The 21,826-nt window shown below is 44.3% G+C and overlaps 1 protein-coding gene across 1 annotated transcript; it reads left to right on the top strand.

Moving 5' to 3' along the window:
• Positions 1-9,496: 9,496 nt before the first annotated feature.
• On the top strand, positions 9,497-20,572 carry CBY2 (chibby family member 2). The gene is made up of 2 exons (XM_055336163.1): positions 9,497-9,571; positions 19,314-20,572. The coding sequence occupies exons 1-2, from the start codon at positions 9,497-9,499 to the stop codon at positions 20,529-20,531; spliced, it is 1,293 nt and encodes a 430-aa protein (XP_055192138.1). The 3' UTR covers positions 20,532-20,572.
• The last annotated feature ends 1,254 nt before the right edge of the window (positions 20,573-21,826 follow it).

Below are 21,826 nucleotides of genomic sequence, written 5' to 3'. Positions count from 1 at the left end.
CACGTCGGGCTCCTGGTGCATGGAACCTGTTTCCCCCTCTGCCTATGTCTCTGACTCTCTCTCTCTCTCACTGTGTGCCTATCATAAATAAATAAAAATTTAAAAAATTATTTAAAAAAATGTACCTCCAGTAGATTTTGATGCAGTCAAAATCCTTTTGGGAATTGTGGTTATTTTGTTTGTTCCTTACATGTAGACTTTGCTCTTCTTTTTGCTCTGAGATGCTGCTCCATCAGAGGGCACTCCTGTGCTCTGGCTTCTTGGACTTGACCAGAGGGAACCCTCAACAGGAGGGAGGAATGTGGTGCAGACAGGCATACAGGCATACCTTCTCTTGACTCTACGTACCTCCCCCTGGCCTGCAGCATCTCCTTGGACTGGCTGTGGCTCTTATGCTCAGGGCATTGCTTCCTGCAGGTGGTACCATCTTCTTCTTCTTTTCTTTTTATTGAGATAAAATTGGCATATAACATTATATGTTTCAGCTGTACAGCATTATAATCAGACATCTGTATGCACAACCAAGTGATCTCCACCAAGTCTGGTCAGTATCCATCACCTTTACAATTGACCCCTTTCCCCCTGGTGATTCCTAGTTAAACTCTTGCTGCAAAACAGCTGAAGCCAAGAGTGTGCAATGAGCTAGAAGAGCTTATGAATGCGATTAATCTGATTTTAATAACTGAGGAAGCTGTATAAAAATGCTAGGACTCTTGCAGTACTTTGTCCCAAGATGGAGAATAACCATAAAAGTCTCTCATGCTGCAGGGAATCTTGCAGTTGTCTCTTTTTACAGAAAAAACCAAGTGTTCCAAATTTGCTCACCCTTTTTGGGGTGATAATTGATTGTTAACAGTGTGCAGTCTAGAAGCCATTTTTAAAAAGAAAAAAACTACAATTATGTTTTGCCTTCATGGAAAGCAATAAGTGAGAGAGTTTAGAATTTTTTTGAAAGAACAACAACAAAACAAAGCTAAGCTTATTCAGTGAAGAAAATGTTTTGAAAACAAGTGCACATTTTAGTAAAAAAAAAAAAAATGCGTCATTTGGCAATAGGATTTGTGGAGGCCGAGAAAATTAAGGCCATTCCACCTTAAGTTCAGCATTAGCACAAGTACAGCCATCTCAGGCCCCTGTGAATAAGAGCAGGGCAATGTTGTGGCCCAGATTACGTATGGTATCCGTACCGAGAAACCACCAAGGAGCCGACACCGATGCAAACACACGAGGGTTTATTTACAAGCTTGAGCTTGGGTCCAATTGTACCGACACTGCGGAGTAGGGACTTGGACCCCAAGGTGGGTTTCAGCTTAGTTTTAAGGGCTGGTCTAGGGGACCTCCAGAAGGGGTGGAGGAATTTCTCAAGTTCTGTTTAGATTCTGATATGGGGCTTCCTGCCACAGGCTTGGGCTCTGTTCTCATTCTAATATGAGGCTTTCTAGGACCTTAAGCTGTAAACTGTTTTTTTTTTTCCCTGTAACTGAAGTAATGTAAATTTCAGCTCTTATTCACAGGGGCCTGGGATGGCTGTACTTGTGCTAACACTGAACTTAAAGTGGAATGACCTTAATTTTCTCAGCCTCCACAGCAATCTTGGGCACAACAGACTGAATATTGAGTATTGTTATTTGGAAATTGCAGTCAATAATGTATTTCACCGTTTGGATCTACAGATCTTTGTGAAGTACCGTCCTCCATGAGGACAGCCATTAAATGAAAAAATCTGAGTCAACTGAATGTAGAACTGTGGACTCACTGTGTTAAAACTAAGGTTTTGAGAAACAGGGGACCATGTTTAGTTACACTGTGCTCACTAAAAATATTATTGATAATTTTTTGTGGAGGCAAAATATTTTTTTGTGTTATTGATGAATCAGGTACAACAGCATTATTATGAAATATTTACTTTATCTTCATTTATCTTGTAAAAATTTCAATTTGGGTCTATTTTATAATGTGCAATCATAAAACATATTTAAAAAAGCATCACATTTGTAAATTAGGAAATAGACTTGTGAGGGGTTGCACTCAAAATAATTGATTGGTAGGATTGGTAGGATTCCACTCAAATAATTGAAAACTAGGAAAAGATTTTGTAGCTCACTGACTAGATTACCGATGATCATGTGTAATTCTGTGATAATGGTGTTTGAAATAGTGTGGGTCACTATTTATTATGAGAGTCTGAAACATTTAGTGTTCAGGTTTTATCTGAGGGACACAGGATGACTTTAGCTGATAGAAATTTTAGTTTATAAATAATAATGGCAATACAGAATCAGATGCATGGAAACTTTATTAGACACCTACAGCATGCCAGGCACAATGCAGAGCACTCTTACCGTATTTCAGAATCACAGCAAACCATGTTGTGGGGACTGTTAACTCGTTTTACAGATGAGGAGATTCTGGCTCTGAGAAGTAATTATGTAGGACTGCAGAGATGGCATGGAAGATGCAGACTGGGGACTTTCAAGTCCCAAGTCCAGGATACTCCTCTTGGCCCCAACATGCAGGCAATACTAAGGGCGCAGAACTGGAACTGGTATCCTAGGTCTGGCACTTGCTGTGTGATGACAGTAGGCACAAATCACTTAACTTCTTGCTGCCTCACTTTTCTTACTGTAAAATGGGGCTCAAATTAACAGGTATCTCTCTTCCTGAATTGTTGAGAAGATTAAATGGTACTTAAAGGGCTCATACTAGTGCCTGGAATGTAGTAAGCACTCCATAAATATTGGCTATTATGCTCTATCTCCTGCTTCCCCAAATGCTGTTCTCCTGTTAGATTATAGCCCTTTTGGGAGCAACAGATGGCATCTGATTTCTTCTCCCCTTTTCCTTCCTTGTCTCCACTACCAAGCACATAGCCTTGCTCAGAGACAATGCTCAAGTGTTCATTCATTAGGATTTCAGTTCACCTGAACTTTCCAATCAGTAAGTGTTTATTAGCACCAGTATGGGCAGAGCCCGTGCACCACTGTTTTGGAGTCTCTCCTCGCACCCCACCCTAAAGCGCAAGAATGATCATGGTCATTCTATCAGCAAAGGAACTGAGGCTTAGCCAAAGGTAAGCAGCAGGGGTAGAAACTAGCCGGAAGTAGAAACAGGTTCCAACACAGGTACTCTGACTTAGAGTCTGTGTGCCCATCCGATGCCCAGTGTGGAGGTGAATGTCTCCTCAGACACTGTCACCTAAGACGTTGTTCCACATAGTAATGCAAGTCCAATCTCAGACCCACTTTTTGAGACTGAACACATTAAAACTCACTGAGCAGGGGCTCCTGGGTGGCTCAGTGAGTTAAACGTCTGCCTTCGGCTCAGGTCATAATCTCAGGGTCCTGGGATGGAGCCTCATTTTGGGCTCCCTGCTTAGCAGGAAGTCTGCTTCTCCCTCTCCTCCTCCCTTTGCTTGTGTTCTCTCTCCCTCATGCTCTCTCTCTCTCTCTCAAATAAAATCTCCTCCCCTCTGCTCCTCCCTGACTTTGGTGTCTTTTTCTCTCACACAAATAAATAAAATCTTAAAAAAAAAAATTCACTGAGCAAACTGAACAAATGGAATCTTTGTTACTTTTTGAAAAAATATTTTAATCAATTTATTTGGCACTATTCAGAGATCACAAGCTATTTGGTAAGCATTCCATTATCATTAAGAAGCAAAGGATGGATAATTAATTGAAGGGATTACCCACACAACTAATTTGATGATTTTTAAATTTTGGTCAGATTGAAATGTACAGAATCACATATATCTTAATTAGAGTTATATTAATAAAACCTTCAGTTTTGCCCCTGTTGGCCAGAAGTAGAGACTCCCCACCTCTTCCTTTGGAAGCATCCACTCCCATGGCTTCTAACTGCCTGCGAAAACAAGACCAATCACAATCTTTGACTAGGGCCAGAGACCACACAGTCACAATTTTTTTTTTTTAAGAGAGAGATAATGCTTTCCAAGCAGGGTTGGGGGCAGGGCAGAGAAAGAATCTTAAGCATTAGTGCTGAGCCTGACACCGGACTCCATCTCTTGACCCTGAGATCATGACCTGAGCCAATTTCAAGATCCGCTTGCTTTAACCGACTGAGCCATTCAGGCATCCCACACCTATATTTTTTTAAATAATTGAAGTATAATTGACATACAATGTTATATTTGTTTCAGGTATGACTTTTTCCTTTTTTTTATATTTTATTTATTCATGAGAGACACAGAGAGAGAGACACACAGGCAGAGAGAGAAGCAGGCTCCACACAGGGAACCCGATGTGGGACTTGATCTAGGGACTCCAGGATCACGCCCTGGGCTGAAGGCAGGCGCTAAACCCCTGAGCCACCCAGGGATCCCCAGGTGCGACTTTTTCCAAACTAAAGAAGAATTTCTTAGAGACTGAATGTTTTTTCCATAGGATAGCTTTTAATAGAGCCTCTCTCTGGCTCAAGTGAACTAATGGACTAAGATTAGGAAAACATCAGAATTTTGGGGGAATTTCTAGCCGCTCCTGGATTCAGAAGGAAAAGTCTGGTTGTAAGGATGTCTTGTAGCTCTAGAGATTTGCAAGTTTCGGCCCTACTTCTGAGGACCAGTCTAGCACATGATCTCCTTTCTGGCTTCAAGGATTTACTTATCCTGGTTATCTTTCGAACTTTGGAGTGCAGCCTTTCTTGCACTCCCTGGCTGCTGCCTTCTGCTTCCTCAAAAGGTGAGGGCTCCCAGCTGTCCCTAAAGAGTTTGGCCAAAGCCTGGCTATACGTAGGCTGCTCTTCTGGTGCCAAAGTAGAGCTACCCTGCCCTATGTAGCAAAAATAACACATCATTGCAAATCATGTCATGTGATTTGGAGATGACAGGCATCGTGACAAATTACTAAATGCATCCAACCTTCATCCCCATCTCCACCAATGAGGAGAGAAAGGCCATAATGTACCCCGCACCCCTTGCCCACCTGACTCCAGGACCAACAGCTGCAGTTTCTGTGACTCTATGGGGAAGGGCAAGGGGCCCCGTGCTCTCTAATGGACCCTCCTGCACAATGAATTTTTCTCTGTGATTCATCATCCAATAGTTGCAGGTGAGGAAAGCCTGAAGAGTCTTAGATGCATGCTTGCCCTTTCCTTTGGCTCTGCTCTGTTTAGATTAGACACCCATGAGGCATGTCTACCTCCATTTTCCGTGTAGCGTCCACCAATTGTGGATGCTCATGGAACGTGGATGATTGATGACAGTGTTAATCTGAGTAATAACAGGCATTTTGGGTGCAATCTCAAGGAAGCTTCTCCGTACTGAGTCATGGGTACGTGTGTTTGGAGAGGGAAGGAGTCCAGCTAATAGGCAACTGTAGATGCCAGTACTAGGATGGCCCTGTTCCAAATGCTCTCCCTTAAAAACAAAAAAACCCTATCAATCTGGCAACCATAGAGCCTTCGCAGAAGTTGTAGTATCAAGACTTTTTTGTAACAGCAGCGCCAATTGTGTGTCAGCTGCTTGAGATTTTAAGTCAAAAGGAGCAAGACAATTTCGTAAAAGGGCTCTGAGGCAGTGAGTATTGAGAACTTGCTGAGTGTCAGCTTCTTTATGTATGTTATCTCAAATTACATATCATTTACTCCTTTTGGAGATGAGACTGAACTTCTGAGAGGTGGGGTGACTTGCCCAAGTCACATGTGTAGAGACTGAATGTGTCTTTCCAAAATTCGTATGTTGAAGCCCTAATCCCCATGTTATGATATTTGGAGGTTTGGCCTTTGGCGGGTAATTAGGTTTAGTGAAGTCTTGAGGGTGGGATTATAAGAGAGGGAGAGATCAGAACACTCTCTCTGTGAGAACACCATGAGAAGGTAGCTGTCTGCAAGCCAGGAAGCAGTTCTCACCAGGAACCAAATCAGCTAATACCTTGATCTTGGACTTCCCAGCCTCAGAACTTGTGAGAAATAAGTATTTATTTTAATACTTAATAAATAAAAGATTTTATTCATTTGAGAGAGAGAGAGAGAAAGAGAGCAAGCACAAGCAGAAGGGCAGAGGGAAAGGGAGAAGCAGACTCCTCGCTGAGCAGGGAGCCCAACGTGGGGCTCATCCTGGGACCTGGAGATCATGACCTGAGCCAAAGGCAGAGGCTTAACCACTTAACTGAGCCACCCAGGCGCCCCAAGTATTTGTTAAGCTACTCAGTCTGTGGCATTTTGTTGTGATACACTGAGTTAAGACATGCTAAGACATACAGTAAGTAACTAATTCTTGGTCTCCAGATTTCCACACTGCTAATACTAATGTCCATGACCTGGCTATTTGCATCCTCATTTCTCCTCCTTATTCTTTTTGAGATTTATTTACTTATTTGAGAGAGATGGAGACAGAATACTGGGGGCAGGGTGAGGGACAGAGGAAGAGGAAGAGAATCCCAAGCTGGTTCTGTGCTGAGCACGGAGCCAGACATGGGCTCAATCTCACAACCCTGAGATCACAACCTGAGCTGAAACCAAGAGTTGGATGCTTAACTGATTGCACCATCCAGGCGCCCAATCATCCTCATTTATTATCAGTACCCTTCCTTTGGGTTCAATAAAAGAAGTTGTTTTTCTGCTAATGTGGTAGGACAGTCCATGTGTCCATTCGTTTTCTTCCCTTTCTCCAGCACTCCCCCTTGCAAGATGGATGGGGAGAGAGGATCTGTGTTCAGATGATGGGATAATGAGTCACTGTCATGCTGTGAGAGCCATCACTATCAGCCACAGTATGGTGGCTACTCCTTCACCTGGAGCCAGGCCTCTTAGCACAATAAAGGCAGAGGACTAAAGCAGAGGTGAGGGCGGAGGGAACCCACAAAAAGAAAGGTCCCCAGATACCCATTAGAGGAGAACTCTGCTGGACCACTTGGCACTGAAATGGAAAAAGGAATGATTTCCACCATCATCTGGATCCTGGGAGTTTCTGTGATCATCTAATAGCAAGACTTCCTTTCTAGGATGAATTATATCTTGTTTCTCCTGAGGTCATGGGTATCATTCTGGGGGGGGAGTGTGTCACAGTAAGAAGCCAAGAGGAGCTTAAAAAGGGGTGGGGTGTTTCTTTATGCAGAGATGGCCTCAGGACAGAGGTAAGGATTTTGCTACACTGGGTGGAACATGGCCAAGCAGGATGGCTGAGACCGGGCAAAAGTCACAAAACGAAAATCATAACAAATAAGAATAACATATAATACATACAATAGTAATAAAATACATAAGGCTTACTACCAGATACCTTGGTCCAGGAGGAGCCTTGCAGGGAAGAGCTGTGCTCCTTGGCACTAGAGCTATCTTTTGTGGGCGGGAGGGGTTCAAGTGAACCTGTTGGAGATGGGCCAGGGCAATGGTCTTAGAGACCTCAAGGATGGGCTAATAACCAAGGGGGGAGGACTTGATATATGTGCCAATGACTCTGATTAAGTAAAATAGCACAAATAAAGTATCTGGCACCTTGCTGTGCTCATTAGGTGTTCAGTGTTAGCTTCTCTTATGGGTTGAATTGTATCCTCCAACCCCCAAAAGATATGTTGAAGTTAAAAGCCCCCAATGCTTCAGAATATGACCTTATTTGGAAATAGAGTCCTTACAGATGTGATTAGGATGAGATTTTACTAGAATGGGGTGGACCTTAATCCAGTATGACTGCTGTCTCCAGGAGACAACAGTTGTAGACACATGTCTGGAGAAGGCCATGTGAAGGTGGAGGCAGTGATGTAAGTGCTGCACATGCAAATTGAGGAGGATCAAGGATTGTGAACAACCCTCAGAGGCCAGGGGACAGGCAAAGGACGGTTCTCCCCTATAGGTTTCAGAGGGAGCATGGTCCTGCCAATGATTTTGACTTCTGGACTCCAGAACTGTGAGACAATAAATTTCTGTTGTTTTAAGCCATTAATTTCATGGTCCTTTTTTTTTTTTTAAGATTTTATTTATTCATGAGAGACACAGAGAGAGAGGCAGAGACACAGGCAGAGGGAGAAGCAGGCTCCCCACAAGGAAGGAGCCTAATGTGGGACTCCATCCTGGACCCCAGGATCATGCCCTGAGCCGAAGACAGATGCTTAACTGCTGAGCCACCCAGGTGTCCCCATTTCATGGTCCTTTGTTTGGGCACCCCCAGGAGATGAGCACGGCTAGTTCCCTCTTTGTTTAGATTTCCTAGATCAGCGCCCAAGGGCGATGTACAGGTGCTTCTATGAGGTGCATCTATAAGGGAAAGCTGAACTGAGTTTTCCAACGGTGTGAGAGTTAATCACTAGAAACCCTTGGAGAAACAGAAAACAAGCTTTGACAGGGATGTGGAAAAACTGGAACCTTTGTGAGCTGTTGATGGGAATGTAAAAGGATGGCACAGCAGCTATGGGAAAACAGTATGGAAATTCTTCAAAAAATTAAAAATAAAACTGTATATAATCCAGCAATCCCACTTCTGGGTATATATCCAAAAGAATTTAAAGCAGGATTTTATTATTCACAAGGAGTGCCCCCCGAACACACCTGACTTTATGCTAATGAAGTGACCCTTGGTGGCCCCTAGATGGCTTCAGGATGGGCACTAGTTGCTAGAAGAATCAACTATGTGATTAGAGGTTGGGAACTTTCAAGTATTTCACCTCTCCACTTCTGGGAAATGGGGGATGGGGGGTGGGTTGGGCTGGAAATCTTTAATCACCAATGGCCAGTGATTTAATCAAACTCGACCAGGTAATGAAACCTCCATAAAAACCCTTAATAGGGTTAGGAGAGCTTCTGGGTTGGTGAACACATGGAGAAGCTGGGAGGATGGTATGACCTGTGAGGGTGTGGAAGCTCCATGTCCTTCTCCCCCTATACCTTGACTTAAGCATCTTCTATTTGGCTGTTTCTGAGCTGCATCTTTTATAACAAAAGTAATTGTAAGTAAGGTGTTTTCCTGAGTTCTGTTAGCTATCCTAGCAAATTACAGAGGTGAGGAGGGGTTTGTAGGACCCCCGCCAATTCATAGCTGGTCATTCAGAAATACTGGTGGCCTGAGAGTTGTGACTGGTGTCTAAAGTCTGGTGTAGGCAGTCTTGTGGGACTGAGCCCTGTAACTTAGGTGACCTGACACCCACTCCAGGTACATTGTCTAAGAATTGAATTGAATTATAGGACATACAGTTGGCCTCAGAGAATTGGAGAATTGGTTGGTGTCAGAAAATATCTCAGACTCCGTGGCTTCTCTTGGTCTGAAATGAGTTCAATTTGGATTTCTCCCTTTTTGAGTGATACAACTCCAAGTAGAAGATGCTAGCTCTAGAGAGAAGGTAGGGCTTACAGCCCAGCCAGGCAGTGGGGATATGAATAGTAACAAAGATGACCAAATAGGGGGCTAATGTTTGGGTTATTGTGTGTCACACTGACCCTGACCAGCCAGGTAGACATAACCAGGGTGACTCTTCCTGCCAGGTGCCTCATTCCCACCTGTGATGCTCAGAGAGACCATGAGCCCTGAAAAACACCATATTTTTTTGTGATGTCACCTCTGGAATGTTCTGAGTGTTTTGGTGACCAACTCCTACATAGGACCTATACCTGGCACCTAACATTGGTATGGCTTTTTACTTGAGATAGAAGTAATAACCTTAGAAAAGGTATTTGGTATGGGTATCTCTGCTCCAAAGACTTTTTGGAAGGTTTTTAACACCAACTATAAAATCTGTCTTAATTTCTGTCTAGAGATTGATAAGGATCTTTTAAGATACTATTTTCATAATGTACATAGTTGACAAGAGGGGATAAGTGAATAGAAAGTCATCTGTTTTTCAGACTGAGCAATTGAAGCTCAGAGGATGGGCTGGGAAGCAGAAATCGTTTTATTTTCTCTTTTCCCACAGCACTCGACGCCAAATATTACAAGAAAACAAGATACCAGATCTGAAAGCCTAGAAATTCCAATCAATGTGATTCTGCCTCAGGTAGGGATAATCACAGAAGGGTGCAACTTCCTTGTAGCCAGAATAACCCTCCTCTTTCAAGACTGTAGCAAGATCTTGTAGAATGAACAGGGTAGTCAGGACCTCTAGTTGCCAACTAGCTGTGTGCCAAGGGGAATTCACTTAGCTACTCTGGGTCTTCAGTTTGTCATCCCTCAAATGAGGAAGGTGGGTTCGGTGACCTGGTAAGACCTCTCAGCCCTCATAAGGCTTACAGTTTCTATGACACTCTGAAGTAAGCCACATTCTTCCCAGACTTCAATGTTTTGGTGCTTGCTATTGTACAACCATTCTGGATTTCTGGGAGAGAATTAGAACTGAGACTTGGAACCAAATGCATATGACTGAATCCATGAGTAGAAAGCCCAGGACGTGGACCAAGAGGTACAGGGTGATTTGGAGGTGCCAAGGGAATTGAGGCCTGCTGTATACAAAGATAGAGTGGAAGGGGAACTCAGAAAGGAGGCCTGTAAACAGATGAAGTCTTGACAGTCTGGAGAGTCTCAGGTATTGTCCTGCTAAGCAGCCGTTTCCTTGGTGGGGTTCTCCTGACTGGATTGTTTCTCCTGCTGCTATGTCACAAAGGGGCAGCCTTGCTTCTCCAGAGTCACCTAAGGCACTGTTGGAAGATCATGGCCGTGCAACCAGAGGGGCTGAAATGTAGGCTGGAGGAATCCAATGCAGAGGTAACTACCTGAAAGCGAGGTACAGGGTGTGTAGGAACAGGATCGAGTACCAGTGGGCATCCTATATATATACTTATTTATTTATAGTAACATATTTATATAATTACAGATATAATATATGACTACATAATTATATCTAGTACACATAACAAAATGATATATACATGTTTTCTAAAGCTGTATCTTAAGTATTTTGCGGAGAACAAGATTACAAAGAAGACCTCTGTCATTCTTTCAATAGGTGGAGATAATTGTAACAGTCTGGGCAAGTATATTCAGTAGGAGGGAAAGACAGGACAAAAGAACATTCTGGCTCTTTGTTTTCCCATTATCCTTATAACTTTGTAGTGAGCAGCCACTTCATCAGTTTCAGCTCATGAAGCCTAGACTATGAGCTACTTTGTCCTGATCATTAGACAGGATGGCTTGCCCACAGGGTTCCTACAGCTCAAGGAACCTTGCTTTAAGTCTGATTCTTTCCACTGAAATGCCATGTAGTTCTGCTGGCCATTACTCCCCTGAGGGTGGGTGTTGTGCCTTTGGTTTGTTCACAGCCTCATTAAGGGACAGGAAGAGGGTGCCAACCTGAGGGTGAGGTTGGGGATAGGGGCAGGAATAGGGTTTTTTTTTAAGATTTTATTTATTCGTGAGAGAGAGAGAGAGAGGAGAGAGAGAGAGAGAGAGGCAGAGATACAGACAACGGGAGAAGCAGGCTCCCCACAAGGAGCCTGATGTGGGTGGGACTCAATCCCAGGCCCCCCGGGATCATGACCTGAGCCAAAGGCAGATTCTCAACCACTGAGCCACCCAGGTGCCCCAGGAATAGGATTTGAAATAGTGGTCATGTGATAAAGAGATTGGAAAAAGTCTTCTGTCTTTTCTGTACTAGTATACCTAGTACAACTCTCCCCGCGTAGGTCCCAGAGATAGGCCAGCCTGAAGGAGGAGTGAAGGTGAACAGAACCTGGGGGGTGGTTTAAGAAGGCTCAAGCTTGTTCTGGGGCCATTCACTTCTTGCACTGCAGGACTTGGTGCTGCTGTTGTGGTTTTGGAGGGCACGGAGGGCACAGAATGTATACCCCTCATGGGAAGATGTGGCCTCATGGGGTATACCTGCCAGGGAGACCCAAGTCATACACCAAGTTTCAGACACCTGCCAGGATGCTCTAGGCTGAAACTGTGAGGGAGGGGTGTGGGTGTCTATAAATTTAGATTATCTGGACTGTGCCACCACCAGGACTGTGAAGGGACCAGTGTACTCGTTAGACCTCCCCAAATGAAATTGTGCATGACTCAGGGGAAATTGACCTGGTTAACAAGGGGAGGAAAAAATAGTGACTGAGCACTGGTTTGGTCATGTGGCAGGCACTGGGCAATGCTAGTGTGAGGTAGGGATTGTATAGGCATGGGAAACTTGAGCCCCAGCAGCCCCTCCAGTAATGGCAGAGCTAGATAGGGGGTTGAAAGCAGGCCAGTGTCCACTCTCTCCACTACACCACAAGCTAGGCCTATGCCACCTGGTGGGGCCAGGTCACATCTTAGCTCTCTCTGTTCTCTTGCCTTTAGGAAATAGCGCCTCCTCTGTGGGCACCTTAACTGCCTGCCTCTAAGTTCCTTGTGTGGATTTGCCACATGCTGCTTTATTCTGGGACGCAGCCCATCCGTTTTTGTGTCTCCAGAAAGTGCCTCTGGCTTCCCAGCTCCCAGTTATGCTGGGCATTTGGGCTTTTCAGTTACACTGCAAATGCCTGTGGTTCACTATTTGTTATCACCCTTAGGTCTTTTCAGGTCTTATCGCTTTCCAGTTTTTCTTCTCACATTAAATATTTGTGGTTTTGGATCTATTTCCCAACAGTGCATTAACTTGCCAGCCATCACTGTTATTTCTTGCCCAAGCTAGCCGACCTGGTTCCTTCTGCGCATGACCATCCCGTTCTCACAGGCTTCCTTATTTCCCTGATGAGTGCTCTGGGTGACTTCTCATGAAGGGATTGTTTATGGCTAGATCATTAGCAAAGGGTCTATACCAGATCAGAATGAGCTCCAACAGCACCTTCCAGTGCTCCATGCAGGACTCTTGTTCTCACTCTCCTTTGTTTGGGCTTCTTCAAGAATAAGAAGCTATGGAATCTGCTGACAATTCCCATCTCTCTCCCAATTTGGGAGAAAGATTCCAGGAGATTTCTGAGATTTCCCCTGAGTTTCTGCGTTAAACAATTACCTGAAACTATCACATATGGTGACATTTTTATCCTTATTGCTGTTAATTTTATAATTCTCTCAAAATCATTCACATTGACCTGTGAATGACCCTCTTGCCTGTTAGCATTTATTAAAACCAACGTTGGCTGTATCATGGTGCTAGGCAGCTGAGTTAATTTAACATTCGGAAAATGAGACTCAGCCTTGTCCCTCTATCTGAAAATTAGTAGCATACTGGGCTCTTCCTCTCAGCATCCTGGGGCCTCAGCTCCACATGCCTGAATAGTACCTCACATGGCTAATGTTCTCTGATTGTAACCCTCAGGAATGTTGGGAGAGTAGGTGTTTACAGAAAACTTGGTCAGCAGATTTGGAGTCTACTGGGGCATTTGGACATCTCTTCTAGTCTGTGGTAGCCATAGTTTTCCAGGAGTGGAGAGAACTGTAGAGCATGTCAGCTAAGCCTGCCTACTCCATCCTGGAAGGTCCCATTCAGAGAGTCCTGTTCCTTAGAAACTCCACAGTATCAGTAAGAGACCTTGGTCTTATCACCTCCCCTTTGTTCTCGCCCACCCCCTTCCCATTGGCCATTCTTCCTCCATGCTCTCCATTTGCCACAAGGCCAATAGACAAAGGCACTTGGTAGTTGGTGGTTTCAAGCAATTCCCTTGCAGGACCACTTGTATTTAAAAAGGAGATGCCAGGGAGAGGGCCAGGCCTTATGCTAAGGAGGGATTCCCATCCACAGGTGGGATTCGGGCTCTGGGAGGGAAATGTCTGTGCCCAAGCCCCTTTCTGGATCTGGCACTAATGCATCTTAGGTTACAGCAGTGAACACGGCACTCCTGAGGAAGAGTCTCTTGGTTGTCCTCCTAACAAGGTGATGGAAAGGTATAATGAACCCATGACCAATGGTGACATATTCTCCTTTCACTTTTGGGCTGTGAAACAAACTCCCTAAAAGAAATAGGGCAGATGTTAGTAAGGTTGTTTGTGGATGGTTATACAGGTTGTGCACTGCAACAGCAGTTGTGACTGGCACCCTCTAAAGTTGGTTATTTTGTTTTGATTTTTTTTAAAGATTCTATTTATTTATTCATGAGAATAAATACACAGAGAGATAAAGAGGCAGAGACACAGGCAGAGGGAGAAGCAGGCTCCATGCAGGGAGCCTGACGCAGGACTCGATCCTGGGACTTCAGGACCACGTCCTGGGCTGAAGGCAGGAGCTAAACCGCTGAGCCACCCAGGGATCCCCTAAAGTTGGTTATTTGTACAAACATACAGGGTGGCTCTGAATCATGTTAGCCTCTACATTTTCTAGATATGGAAATGTAGGCACAGAAATGAAACGATTTTGTAAAGGTCACACACTCATACAGTGTAAAGCTAGGACTCTTTTTGGATTTTATGATGCCTGGTCCCTTGACCCCCATATTGTACAGCCTACGTTATTGCCTACTGCTCTTTGACTTCCCTCATTTGCACCAAGCAGTAATTGGTGCTACTCACTGAATTTTCAAATTGACCAGAAGTTCACTGAAGGCAGGGTCTGAGACCAGGTGCCAAATTAATGTTAGTTGATTGATCAACACAAATGTGGAGCAAGAATTGGTGCAAGAATATTCAGAGTAGAAACAGATTTAGGGTGGGAAGTTTTTACAAGGCCAGAAAGGAGCCTTTATTTAAGGACTGTGTCCACCTAGGTCTGACTGGAACTGGGGAGAGAAAGAATTTATTAGACTTAACATTTTTTCTTGTCTTTAATCATGATTCCTGGAGTCTCTGAAATGCCTGGATATTTGGTATTTTTCCTTATAAATCTCACTTTCGGAAGAAGGTACTGATTTACTTTAACCTCATCTTGATACTACTCATAGGATTTTGGGTTTGATAAAACAGGTATGTTCTTCTAATAATCATGAAAATAAATCCATGACTGCTAAAGAATTTTTAAATGTTTTTGTGTTCTAAGACACTAGGCTAACGAGGCAACGCTGGACTTGACCTCCTTGATCCTGTCTGGGAATTGGAGGGAAGATACAAGACTAGTCGTGAAAGGGGAATTTGGTTCTGGGGAAGGAAGTAAAGAGGGGACCTATTAGCCTGTCAGCATTGTCTGGATCGGGTGTTGTGGGCATGTAACAGAGAAGGCATAGAGTCTGTGTGGAAGCATTGGCCATTTAAAGGAAGGGGGCAAGATGTTAAGGATGGTAAAGAGGGCAGCTGAGGCCATAGTGGTGCCCATTTATAAACATGGATCCACTAGACCAGAGAATGTTAGACCAAGAAGACATTTAGAGATCATGTCACCGACCCTTCATTATACAGATGTGGAAACCAAGGTCAGAGGGTGAGAGGATGTGACCAAGGTCACCTGATGGCATGTGTAAGGATACGAGTCCAAATATCCAGATTGTTGATAGCTAGGGAGGGATCTGTCACCCACATGGTAAGGTTTTAATTAGTGCATTTCTGCTGAGAGGACAGTTGAAAACTCCTCGGGTACCCAAAGCAGAATAAAGGCAGCTGGATATGATGAGTTAAAGACCATCATGAATACTCTGAGCAGTAATAAACAGTAGAAAGCATTAGTGATTTATCTTTGGATGTTCAATTGGATCAAGATGTGTGCATCTCTCATTGAAATGAAATAATTATAATTATCAAATAGAAATAAGAAAATTAGGGGAATTAGAACATTGACTCAGTATTTGCCCATATTAAGTGATCATTGTTAATGGTATTGACGATTTGTCAAAAGAATACATATTAATGTATTTATGGGTAAAATAACACGATGTCTATACACTTTGCTTTAAAACAATGCAATGGGTGGGGAGTGGTGGTGGAGTTGGGTGGACGTACAGTTGAAATATGTGAGTGGCCTGGACTTGGTAACTGCAGAAGCTGGGTGAGGGGTACATGGATGTTTAATGGACTCTTCTCTCTCTTTTTGTGTTTGTTTGAAGTTTTCCATAGTACAAATTTAACAAAGCTATCTTCACCCCCAACTACTACAAGTCCTTTGAGAAATCCATGGTGATTTCCGATGTGCGTGATTCACACATTGTAATTTCAGGCAGCCAGGACTGGGTTTGTGACATTAGTGGGTGAACTCACACTGATAATTTCACTTAGATTCTGAGTTTGTTTCTCTATCTGCAAAATGGGAATAATAATAACAACATTAAGTCAGTATGGTGAGGGTTAAATTAATTCTGTGGGCATAATGCTCAGCTTAAGGCCTGGCATGAAATTGGAGCTCAATATTTGTTTCCCTCTTCCTTTTTCTTCTCAAGATTGGGATACACACTGTTGACTAAAGCCATTATTTCCATGGTAATGTTTTCTAGAATGAGATCCTGCTGTGGGGGGGGGGGCGCGCATTGGATGGAGAGGTCCTCTCATGATCCACTCCTTAGTGACTATGGTGAATCTTCCCAGAAGTCTGGGACCCAGGGACTTTAAATGGGCTGGGCTGCCCACAGTGAGGTTCAGTCTGGTCATAGGTTCAGCCACAAGAGCCAATGTGCTTTCCAAATTGAGAAATATGAAAACCATGGAGGCTGGATTTATTTAAAGTAAGTTCGTTCTGATTGCAGAATGTTCTTTTACCCTCACTATCTAGAAGATTAAACACATCCTTATAAAGTTAATGACATGTGCTTATTGCAAAGTTAATAGCATAGAACTGTGACTTCTATTTATCTAGCTCTTTGGGTCTTAAAGAATCCTAGCCAACGTGATACACTGCAAATTATATTTCTCTCTATACCCATATATCTAATGCAGACAATGTGACTTGTTTTCTATCTTCTCTATCTGTAAAATTGTGAAAATAACTAAGAAATGAGGAATTGATATTTGGAGAACATTGCAATATACTTAAGATGAAATGCTTTTTGTGTGTATTTAGAAATAGCTATCATGATCTTATTTTTATTTAAATTCATTGCTGCAATTGTTGCCTCTTCTCCAGGACACATTCCACCTGTTCACCACCTTCTGAATACACCTCAGAATTCTTCCATTAGCAAATTATACATTTCTTGATTACAATACCTTACATTTCCATGGCACCTGGCAGTTTTAAAAACACTTTTGCAATCGTTGTCTCATTCAATCTTTACAACAGTGTGGTGAACCAAACAGGGCATGTGTTTTTATTTCCATTTTACGGTATATTTCATTGACATTAAATGTTAGAAGGTGTCTTTAAAAAAAGATTTATTTATTTTAGAGAAAAAGAGAGTGCATGTTGTACGAGTGGGGGCAGGGGGAGAGAATTTTCAAGCAGACTCTCTGCTGAGCATGGAGCCTAATGTGGGGCTTGATCCCACAACACCTGAGATCACGACCCATGAGATCATGATCTGAATCAAAACCAAGAGCTGGATGCTCAACCAACTCAGCCACCAGGCACCCCTTGAAGGTGCCTTTAAGATCAGGGAGTCTGGCTTTCTCTTTTTTTACTAGTAAAATGTTTGGGTCTCAGACAGGGTAAAAGTTTCTAGTTTCATACTGCCCATCAGCAACAGAATGAGGATGAGAATTCTTATGACCCCCAGTCTTGATACCTTAGCCTTTAACCCTGGTGTAACCTCCAACTAGGAAGACTGCACATTCCAGCTGACTCAGAACTGTCCTGACCACCTGTAGCCAGAATTGCTTGAGGGAGCTGATTGGAAATGCAGATTCCTGGAGCATAATCCATACTAAGTGAATCAGTCTTACAAGTAGGGAACTCCGAAATCTGCATTTAAGGGGTGCCTGGGTGGCTTAGTTGGTTAAGCATCTGCCTTTGGTCCAGGTCATGATCCTGGAGTACCAGGATCTAGCCTCGTGTGGGACTCCCTGCTCAGGGGGGAGTCTGCTTTTCCCCCTCCTTCTGACCTTCTCTCTCTACTCATGCTCGCTCCTTCCCTCTCAAAACTAAATAAATAAATTTTAACAATAAGTCAATTTTAAACACACTCAGCTGATTATTCTAAAATGGAAAGTATAAGAGCTACTAGCTTACTGGATTTAAGCTCTGTGGCTCTGATCCCCTATATATATATATCTTGAGATGTATGGGCCACCATCATGAATTCCTCTCTATGAATTCTTTGGTATCCTTTGCTGTCTTCATTATCAACAACTGTGTTGAACCCTCATGGCTCAGTGATATGTCCGTGATGGTACCCTTCTTTTCCAAAATTGCCAGCTGGACTCTGCTTTGAGCCTAACACTCTGCTGGTGGATATGAAAGGGGCTGCTGGAAGGACAGACCTCAGGGTTGCTAAGAGTGAAGGACAAGCCTGAATGGGACAAGGGAGAAATGCTGCTCTGCTAATGGACAGCACCACCATTTCAGACACAGTGATTTGGGTGTCTCTTGGGGAGATTCATGCTGCTTCTCTGCCTATGCCTGTTATGGGTCTGTATCTGCAGCTGGGGTTGATTGAGAAGAGTGTTTATTCCTCCTCTAAGGTGACAGAAGTGTGCCAGAGCCCATGTTTCATGCTTTCATACATAATCTTTTTTAATCCTAAAAATACCTCTGTGAGGCAAAGCAGTTGATGTAGTTATACCAAGTTGAAAATGTAGAAACTGAAACTCAAATAACTTGCCATATCCTTGTAACTGATAAAATAGTGGGGCCTGAAATCAAAATATTTGTTGACTCCAAATCAATGCTTTCAACCTGTAAAATACATATGCAGTTGCCATTAGTCATGGATTCCCTATGTGTGTATTTGTCCACTCACTGAAATCTGTAACCACCCAGTCAATACCTGTGGCACTTTGGTTTGGTGGTCATTTACAGACATGCACAGAGTGATGAGAAATTTAAGTCACCTGATGTGCACATTCTAGCTAAGAAGCCTTGTTTCTGCTTTCATACTGTAGAATAGGGTCCTTCGTACAGTTTATTTGTGCTTTTCTTGGGGTGATTTCATGGTTTCAAATGGCCCCCAAGTATATTGAAGGTCTGTCCAGTGTTCCTAAATGGAAGAAGGTGTGATGTGCCTTATAGAGAAAAAACATGGGTTAGATAAGCTTTGTTCAGGCATGAGAGACAGTGCTGTTGGCTGAAAGTTCAATGTGAATGAATTCATAATGCATACTAAGTAAGATGTCTTTCAACAGAAATACATATAAATACAAAGTTATGTATTGATTGACAAAACCGTGGCTGAAGGGTGTCAGGAACCTAACCCTACATTTCTCCTAGGAGCAGTGGTTTGGTATTTGTGATTTAGTCTTTGCAGTTAATTTTACAAAACAGAGCTGCTGTGAAGAATGAGGATCAATTGTATTTTCTCATGAGGACTCCCAAGAGACCAAACAAAAGTGTCCTCTGTGGCCATACCGGACTATCAAACTGAGTTAATTGTGGGTTATCTTGGCCTCTTATTGGGTCAGCAAGCTTGGGTATGTTAGCTCCTTGACTAACTCTGGGCTTCTCTGTTCTCTCCCACAGAGGGGCACAGCTGAGCCTTTCCTGAGGCTCCACAATTTGTACCCCACCCCACGCTGTGCCAGGCAGGCTGCCCTGCCCAGGCTGAGCCGCAGAGTGGTCAGCCAGCACTCCTACCCGCTGAATCGCTTCTCCTCTGTGCCCTTGGACCCCATGGAGCGCCCCACATCCCAGGCAGACCTCGAGCTGGATTACAACCCTCCTCGGGTGCAGCTCAGCGATGAAATGTTTGTCTTCCAGGATGGGCGGTGGGTGAATGAAAACTGCCGCCTCCAGTCCCCGTACTTCTCTCCATCCTCCTCTTTCCACCATAAGCTGCACCACAAGAGGCTGGCCAAGGAGTACCTGCTGCAGGAGGAGAACAAGGCCCTACGGGAGGAGAACAAGGCCCTGCGGGAGGAGAACAGGACCCTCCGGAAAGAGAACAAGATCCTGCAGGTCTTCTGGGAGGAGCACAAGGCCACACTGGGCCATGATGAGAGCAGGGCATCCTTGCCACTGCTGCACAAGGACAATGTGGCCCTGGAGGTGGTGAAGAAGGACACAGCCTTGCAGATGCACCGCAGCAAGGAGAACAGCACCCTTCAGCTCCTCAGGGAAGAGAACAGGGCCCTGCAGCAGCTGTTGGAGCAGAGGAAGGCCTACTGGGTGCAGACGGAGGAGAAGGTAGGCCCCGGGGAGGAAAACAAGACAGCCCCCTTGCCTCATGAGGAGGCCCATGTGCCTGGGCTGCTGCCAGACCAGAGCACAGGCCTCTCCTCGCCTTTTGAGGAGTCCAAGGGGCCGTCGACCCCCCAGGAGGACTCCAAGACACTCCGGGTCCTACGCCAGATGGTCGGTAACCTGTCTGGGTCTTCTGGGGATGAAGAGATGAAAGCCAGTTCGGGCCTGCCGGATGGAAGCCAATCCTTGGAGCTACTGAGAGAGATGAACCAGGTGCTACAGGCCCTGCGGGAGGAGAACCAGAATCTGCAGATCCTCCGGGAGGAGAACCGCCTCCTGCAGGAGGAGAACAGGGCCCTTCACGTGCTTCGCGAGAAGCACAGAATCTTCCAGGAGGAGAACAAGGCCCTGTGGGAGAACAACAAGCTGAAGCTGCAGCAAAAGCTGGTCATCGACACGGTGACTGAGGTCACTGCCCGAATGGAGATGCTCATTGAGGAGCTCTATGCCTTCATGCCTGCCAAGAACAAGGACCCCAAGAAGCCCAGCAGAGTCTGAGGCCTCCAAGGAGCACTGGGCACGGAAACTCGGCCAAAGAAAACTTCCTGCCTTCCACTTGTCTCCTGGTCTTCAGCCACCAGTGTGTGCCTGCTGAGGAGCAGAATTACCACCTTCCTAAACGCGGGGAAGTAATAAAGGCATGAGAAGGCTAGGGCCAGTTAACATCAGTGTGCTGCTCTGGCTTCTTTTTCCTTCTGGTAGTTTTTGGGTTCACAGCAAAATGGAACAGATAGTGCAGAGAGTTCCCATAGATCCCCACCCTCAGGCATGCTTGGCCTCAGGGTTGTCCACATCCCCAACAGGGTGGGGCAGTGTCACAACTGACGAACCTTCAGTGGCACCCCATGATCACCCAGAGTTTGCGGTTTCAATTGTAGTTCACTCTCAGTATCGTACATTCCACGGGTTTGGACAAACGGATAATGACACATATCCACTGTTAATAGTATGAGAGTATTACGTCCCTAAAAATCCTTTGTGCTCTGTGTTTTCACCCTGCCCTTCTAACCCCCTGGCAACCACTGAGCTTTTTACTGTGTCCACTGTTTTTCTTTTTCCAGATGTTGTATACTGAAAACATATAGTATGGAGCCTTTCAGGTTGGTTCTTTCACTTAGCTGTATGTGTATAAGTTTCCTCCATGTCTTTTCATGGCTTGATAGTTCATTTTTTTTTTTTTTAGTGCTGAGTAATATTCCACCATGTGGCTGTACCACTGTTTATCCATTCAACCTGCGGGAGGACATCTTGGTCACTTCTGAGTTTAGCACTTATGAATCTGTCTTCTTCTGTCCCCCACCCCCCAGCCTCTTCATTATTGTCTGTTTTTCCTCTTTCATTATTTTCCTCCTTTTCCCCCCTACTCCTGTCTGCTCTCTCCTGTCTTTTTCTTTCATCGTCTTCCATTTCTGAAGCTATGGCATGAAGGATGGCCTGTAGGAGAAGAGGTCACTCTAGGCCAGGGCTTTTCAGTTGCAATGCTATTGATATCTGGGACGGGTAAATCTTTGTCATGGGGGGTTCTCCTGCATGTTGGATGTTGATCAGCATCCCTGGCCTTTGTCCACTGGATGCCAGTAAACAACTCCCAGCTGTAACAACCAAGGGTGTCTCCAGATACTGCCAAATTTCCCTACCCCCAACATTGCTCTAAGTTTCTCAGAGTATATTCTTTGAAACACTAGTCCTTGACATGCTCTGAGAAAATGGAAGTTTCCATGGGGAGAAATGCTGTCACAATCCTCTCTCACAGACTTATAATCAAACTTAAAGAATCTGAGAAGTCCTGCAAT

This window comes from Nyctereutes procyonoides, unplaced genomic scaffold, assembly GCF_905146905.1.
Source record: "Nyctereutes procyonoides isolate TBG_1078 unplaced genomic scaffold, NYPRO_anot_genome, whole genome shotgun sequence".
Lineage (NCBI taxonomy): Eukaryota > Metazoa > Chordata > Mammalia > Carnivora > Canidae > Nyctereutes > Nyctereutes procyonoides.
This window is presented reverse-complemented; position numbering and strand designations above follow the sequence as displayed.

Excerpts from the sequence above, each read along its gene's own strand:
- CBY2 (XM_055336163.1), top strand. The coding sequence starts at position 9,497 with ATGTCACCTCTGGAATGTTCTGAGTGTTTTGGTGACCAACTCCTACAT. Across the intron at positions 9,572-19,313 it reads ATACCTGGCACCTAACATTG|AGGGGCACAGCTGAGCCTTT; the intron begins GTATGGCTTTTT and ends TCTCTCCCACAG.